The sequence below is a fragment of the Rutidosis leptorrhynchoides genome, chromosome 8 (genome assembly GCF_046630445.1).
Source record: "Rutidosis leptorrhynchoides isolate AG116_Rl617_1_P2 chromosome 8, CSIRO_AGI_Rlap_v1, whole genome shotgun sequence".
Classification (NCBI taxonomy): Eukaryota; Viridiplantae; Streptophyta; class Magnoliopsida; order Asterales; family Asteraceae; genus Rutidosis; species Rutidosis leptorrhynchoides.
The window spans coordinates 83,100,458-83,107,351 of NC_092340.1; the positions used below are offsets into that span (position 1 = coordinate 83,100,458).

Consider the following 6,894-nt stretch of genomic DNA (forward strand, 5'->3'; position numbering starts at 1 on the left):
ACCGAGTTTCGGTCACATTTTGGTGAACAACTTTATATGCTGCTAAGGTGAGTTTCATATGATCCCTTTTACTCTCTATATTTTTGGGCTGAGAATACATACAAATGCTTTATTAACTGATTTACAATATTTATATGCGTGAGTTTCATTGCTCCCTTTTTAATTGCTTTTGCAATATGTATTTTTGGGCTGAGAATACATGCAATTTATTTTAAACGCAATGGATACAAGTACATACTTAATTCTACACTGAGTTTGAACCGAAATTCCCTTAGCTTTAGTAACTAGTAGCTGCCAGTACATAGGATATGGACTGGTGGGCGCGAATAACAGTATATGGATCCATAGGGCTTGACATTCCCGTCCGAGCTAGAGCGCTAGCCTTTTAACGGACGTGTGTTATTTGAGTTTAGGACACGTTGGTTTGCGTGTATTAAAACGAATGGGGTATTTATCATTATAACGTTAAAGCTTAGTTACCAGGGTGCTCTGTTATGTAGAATCTATTGATAAACGTTTCTGGATGAAACAACTGAAATCTTGTGATCCACTTTTATATACAGATTATGCGAAACACTAAAACTATGAACTCACCAACCTTTGTGTTGACACTTGTTAGCATGTTTATTCTCAGGTTCCCTAGAAGTCTTCCGCTGTTTGCTTATATGTTAGACAAGCTATGTGCATGGAGTTTTACATGGCATATTTTTCAAGGAAACGTTGCATTCACCAAATCATCAACATGTATCTTATTTTGACTGCATTGTTAACGGAAGTACTGTTGTAAACTATTATTTATGGTGATTGTCTATATGTAGAAATAATCAGATGTCGAAAACCTTTGATTTAAATATTCATTTATGGTGTTCCTTTTTAAAAGAATGCAATGTTTACAAAACGTATCATATAGAGGTCAAATACCTCGCAATGAAATCGATGAATGACGTGTTCGTCCATATGGATTTGGAGCGATCGTCACAGTACAAGTTATAAGTTCTTATATTAACTTAATATAACATCATAATACATATAAATAAGTGTTATTAGAGTTAAGTTTGAAGGATTAGATTAGTTTTTCAAACAAGTTTAGAATCAACTAAACTATGTTCTAGTTTATAAACTCTTATATAAATAGCTATAAACATATGAATTGAACAAGAGTTGAAGTAGAGTTTTTACCTCAAGTTTAGAATGTAAAGTTGCTGGAAAGAAGTAGTAGAACAAAACTTGAGAGAGTTCTTGCAAGTGTGTGTGAAAATTGGAAGTAAAATTTGGAAAATGAATGTGTAAAAATGAGTTAGAAATGATGCTTATTTATAGGCTTGAAAATTTGGCTTTTAGTGAAAATATCTAAGATAAATTAAAATGTATTAAGTCATGGATGACATATTAAATTGATTAGGTCATGGATGACATATTACACAAATAATTGCAGATTTCTATTGGTATATACCAATAGTAAATACTTCTAGAAGCTGTGTATAATACGGGTAAAAATACCGTATGAATGCGAGTAGAATTCTTGAGAAAATTGAACAAAAATACGAGTATAGCTATCATTTATATGTATTGGTATATTATAAAGTGTATTCAATACTTTTAAGGATGTATTTACACTCGTAATACATTATATGTAAATACATTTTAACATAAGTTAATTACGTCGTTTAAATAGTAACATATATATTGTTCAAAAACTCTTTAAATTAGTAGTATGAAAATATATATATATACAATACTTTGTTAATATACTTAATGAGATATTTAATTATCATATTTTCAAGTTATATATATATAAATCCATATATATACACAATTATTAAACAATTAAACAATTAAATCAAGTTATGACATTCGTGAATCGTCAGAATAAAAGGGTGAACAAAAGCTTGTGTAAAACTCTTTCCGGAGGTTCAAGATTTATTAAAAATTCATTGCTTATCAAGTCGAAATTATATAAAGATTAAGTTTAAATTTGGTCGGAAATTTCTGGGTCGTCACAATGAGTAAGGAAGAATATATATCATTACGGAAAAGGATCGGAGCAAATGTGAATCGTTTGAGACCAACTTAAATCGTTGTTTACAAAGTGGATAGGGTTCAATAGGTAAAAATCTGAAATGGAATAATATGATGTTGGCAGATGATTTCAAATAATTAGGTATGAAAAAAGGAAAAATGGTGATTTGAAAAAAGGCGTCTGGTTTATTAGACGAGAGAAGAAGAAGACTTAGAGGTCTTTTCATTGTTGTGGTATAGGTGTGGGACACGTGGTGGGATATAAAAATTTACGGATTTAAAAAAAAAATTTGTGGTGTAATACACGTGTTGGATCAGTAGGTGAGATGATTAGGTTCTGACACCTAGGATGTGTAGGCATGCTTTATGTGATGTAGGGGATGGAGCAAAGATTATTGCATATTTTACGTCCGTAATATAATGTTATCATTAAATAAAATCACAACTGAAAACTTTCTTTTTAATCACGAAAACAATTCTTATTTCATTAATTATTAACAAAATATGAAGTATCAAATATCAAACGTAAAACATAAGATCTAATAAAACTCAAAATCCTAAACTGGAATATCAACAAATAATAACTTTATTATATTTGACTGATTGACCGTTTATGATCAAACATATATTTATCATTGAGTAATTTTTTTTTTTTTTTTGAAAAGCAAATTTTTATTGATATCACGAATAATACAACGAATGTTACATCGGGGATAATACTATCCCATTACACGAATGAAAGCAGAAATTTACAATGTAGTGCAGAGGTCGCATCCAAAGAGACACAATCTAAACTAAATCAAGGTAAACAGAGGGATTGGATAACCATACAAGCCAATCTAAAGTTCTTCCTTTGAGACGATGTGAAACCCATTCGAAAGACTTAACTTGGATTTCGTTGAAAGAAACCGGAACACCACAACCTTTATTTTGAAAGACTGTCATGTTGTGATTTCTCCATATCGAATAAACACACACCCATTGAACGACTTGGGACACCTTAAAACCAAGCGAAGACGGGTTGCCATCATGGTACTTGCCACTACACAGCTCGTTGAAGCACTGACTAGTCCCATCTAACTTCCACCACCGATACACACGTGCCCAAACCTCCGTAGCATACTTACAATTCAAAAAAGTGTGCTCCACTGATTCAATATCATCATTGCAAATGGGGCACCTAATACTGTTAAGATCAATGCCGCGTTTATCTAACTCGACTCGAACGGGTAGCCTTTTCTTTAAGAGGCGCCATACTAATATCTCAATTTTTTTTGGAACCAAATTATTTCTCATCATTTCCGTGATAGCCACTCCCGCAGACTGCAACAGCTTGTTATCGATCAGTGACGCAAGAATCTTAACCGTGAATTAACCATTTGATGCAAGATCCCAGCTCCACCTGTCCAATGTACTGTTATTGTGAAAAATACCTGCAGAAGCCGCCGAAATAATGCTGATCAAGGATTGCAGCTCCCTATTGTTTCAGCCCAATAACTGTCTAGCCCAGGCCTACGAGAATGTCAGCTCATTTGACCGAAAACCCGATACCCTGTCTTTTATTGTCGCATTTGGTGTAGTCTCCAACCTGAATAGTCTTGGAAATAAGTTGCATAGCTTGTCAGTTCCGCACCAATGCTCTCGCCAAAATAGAGTAGATCCACCGTCACCTATTGCTTTCTTGAACGAATATCTGAAAGGAATCTGTAATTCATCGATACAAAACCCAGCACGAATTATATTATTCCAAATGCCTACGGTTGGGATGTGAGCAAGCTCACCCCCCCTCCCGTAGGCCACCGTCAATTCTATAGATGCTATGAATGAGTTTAACCCATAGACAATTGGATTCGGCTTCGGTATTAAACCTCCACCACCACTTGCCTAAGAGGGCTAAATTTTTCCCCTTAAGTGACCCAATGTTTAGTCTCCCCGCCCCATAATTAGAGAGAGTACAATCCCATTTAACCTAAGACATTTTAGAACCCGAATTGTCCCCTCCCCAAAAGAATTTCCTTCTTACACACTCAAGATATTTAAGCACACAAGGCGGAGCATGGTAGATGGAGAAGAAGTACAACGGTAGACTATTAAGGACCGACTTAATGAGGACATGTCTTCCACCATACGACATCGAACGCATTTTCCAAACCGAGAGGCGAGATTTAAATTTTTCGATAATCGGGTTCCAATCTTCTAATTTTTTCATCTTCGCACCAATGGGTAGACCTAGATAAACAAAAGGGAATTTTCCCGCCTGACATCCCATTCGAGAAGCTAAGAGTTCCACCTCCTCATGACCGACCCCGATCCCATAGAGATAACTCTTGTTGAAGTTGACCTTTAATCTCGAGGATAATTCAAAGCACTTAAGAATATAAATAAGATTACGCGCGTTTGATCTAGACCATTCACCGAAAAAGATGGTGTCGTCTACATACTGAAGATGTGAAATTAGGACTTTGTTAAATCCTACTTCAACACCCTTGAAAAGACCCTTATCCACCACAACTTTTGCTAAAATATTTAGTCCCTCCACCACGATTATGAAAAGAAAGGGGGATTGCGGGTCACCTTGCCGAACGCCCCTACCCATAGAGAACTCACGTGTTGGGGACCCATTAATGAGGATCGAGACCGTATCCGAACTAAGACAAGCTAAAATCCATTTTCACCAATTTTCACCAAACCCCATACTCCTCATGACCTCGATAAGAAAATCCCAGTTTAAGCTATCGAAGGTTTTCTCGATGTCCACTTTAAAGAAGATCCCTTTCTGCCGAGAAGATTTTAAATACTCCAGCGTTTCATTTGCAATGAGCACACCATCCAAAATGAACCTTTGCTTAAGAAACGCACTCTGCTCCGAACCAATAAGCTTAGGGATTACCTTCCTTAGTCTCATGGATAGCAATTTCGCCACGATTTTGTAGTAACTCCTAATAAGACTAATAGGCCGGTAATCACTAAGACCAAGCAGATCCATCTTTTTCGAGATCAATGTGACGAAAGAAGCATTGCATCCCTTAAAAATTCACCCTTATCCCAAAACCAAGTGACCATCTCAATTACATCAACCTGAATCGTATCCCAAAATTTCTTGAAAAAACGAGAGCTAAAACCGTCCGGCCCGGGAGCTTTTGATGAGCCGCAGTCACCAATCGCCTCTAAGATTTATGCTTCGATTATAGGGGCCTCTAAGCTTGCTGCTTCCTCGGTAGATAGCATTGGATAGCTTAGATCTTCGAGGCTCAGCCTATCAGACATGTTGTTTTCGAAAACCCCTTTAAAATGATTATATGCCGCTTCTTTTATATCCAAGGGATTTTCATTCCACAACCCATCAATGCTTAACCCACGAATATTGTTCTTGCTATGCCTCAATTTAATCACCGAATGAAAAAACTTCAAATTTTCATCACCCTCAGTTACCCATTTTACCCTCGCCTTTTGTTTTAGCATGTTTGTTTTTGTTCTCTCTTTTTGCAACCAATCTTTCCTTGCATTGGCCCATTGCTCAACCTCATCTGAATTCAAGGAGCCTGATTCAGCCTTAATTTCAATTTTAAGCGCGATCTCCTTGTGAAACTCTATCTCACTATCAATGTTGCCAAACCTTGTTTTACTTCTATTATTAAGGGCATGCTTAGTCATTTTGAGCTTGTTCTTAAGTAAGCAATCTTTCCTATACCCCCCCATCACACTCCTCGTTCCAAATACCCTTAATAAATTCGGCTACCCCTTCCATTTCCAACCATTCATCAAAAACCTTGATAGGTTTCGGCCCGAAATTCTTATCGTCATCTTTAAGCACAATAGGACAATGGTCTGAGTGTTTCCTTTCGAGAGCTATCATAGATAAATTCTTCCACAACTCAAAGAAACTAGCATTCATTAGAAATCTATCTATTTTACTAAACTAAAACTTACTCGTGTGAATTTCCTTCCACCTAAGGGTAAATCAATCAATCCACAGTTGTCAATGAAATTGTTGAATAGCTTAGCCCAACTTTCTATGTAATAACAGTTCAATCTATCCCCTTCTTCGCGAACCTCGTTAAAATCCCCACCAATGACCCACGGATCACTACCATCGCCAACAATCTCAGTGAGCTAGTCCCAACATTTTTTCTTGCTCGCATCACTATGTGGACCGTAAATGTTGATAATGTTACATCCCGAACCTGAGCTTTTCCAAACACCTCGAACCCAATGCAAAAATCAAATACGAAAGAGTCAGTGGCATCAAACGATTTAGAATCCCATATAATTAATTGCCCACCCGATTTTCCCACTTTAGGTTTTTGAATAAAATCACAATCACAGGAACCCCACAATTTACGAACCCAATCAAGGTTTACAGTATTCAGTTTAGTCTCCTGAAGCATTAGAATATCCGGACTTTCAGAATAACACAGACCTCTAACCCAACCAAATTTGTTTACTTTCCCGTCCCCAAATCCACGAATATTAAGAGTAATCATCTTTATAAAAAAAATGAAAGGGGAACAATAACTACTTACGCAGTAGGCTTGGCCTTCCACTTCATCCCTAATAGGCATCCAAATTCGTGAATACCCAAGTTATCTTGCGAATAGAATGAGCTACTGGCTGTTACTTTTCGATCTATACCAGTATCGCCATTGGGATTTCCTTTTACCCTCGTAGAATCGTCACAGGCTGTGCAACGAGAGCGGGTTGGGTTAGCATCATTCGGGAACTTTCTGTCTTTCTTTTTAACGTGCATCATCCTGGATGACGATTTCCATGAACGGATCTTAGTCCAGCAGCAGTCCTTTCTTGAATTTGTTCCAGAGATCGAAGTGGATGTATTACGAAGATGGCTTTTTTGTTTTTCGTTCACCGATTTTCTGT

At 36.7% G+C, this 6,894-nt stretch overlaps 1 protein-coding gene across 1 annotated transcript; it reads right to left on the minus strand.

Moving 5' to 3' along the window:
* Positions 1-5,704: 5,704 nt before the first annotated feature.
* LOC139863571 (uncharacterized) lies at positions 5,705-6,503 on the minus strand. The gene is made up of 3 exons (XM_071852190.1): positions 6,204-6,503; positions 5,950-6,132; positions 5,705-5,884 (listed from the first exon to the last, which is right to left on the minus strand). Exons 1-3 carry the CDS (start codon positions 6,501-6,503, stop codon positions 5,705-5,707), a joined length of 663 nt encoding a protein of 220 aa, XP_071708291.1.
* Between the last annotated feature and the right edge of the window lie 391 nt (positions 6,504-6,894).

Coding starts and splice junctions, on each gene's coding strand:
- LOC139863571 (XM_071852190.1), bottom strand. CDS start 6,503: ATGATTACTCTTAATATTCGTGGATTTGGGGACGGGAAAGTAAACAAA. Junction 6,133..6,203: donor AGGTGTTTGGAAAAGCTCAG/GTTCGGGATGTA, acceptor TGTTGGGACTAG/CTCACTGAGATTGTTGGCGA. Junction 5,885..5,949: donor GTGGAAGGAAATTCACACGA/GTAAGTTTTAGT, acceptor GAGTTGTGGAAG/AATTTATCTATGATAGCTCT.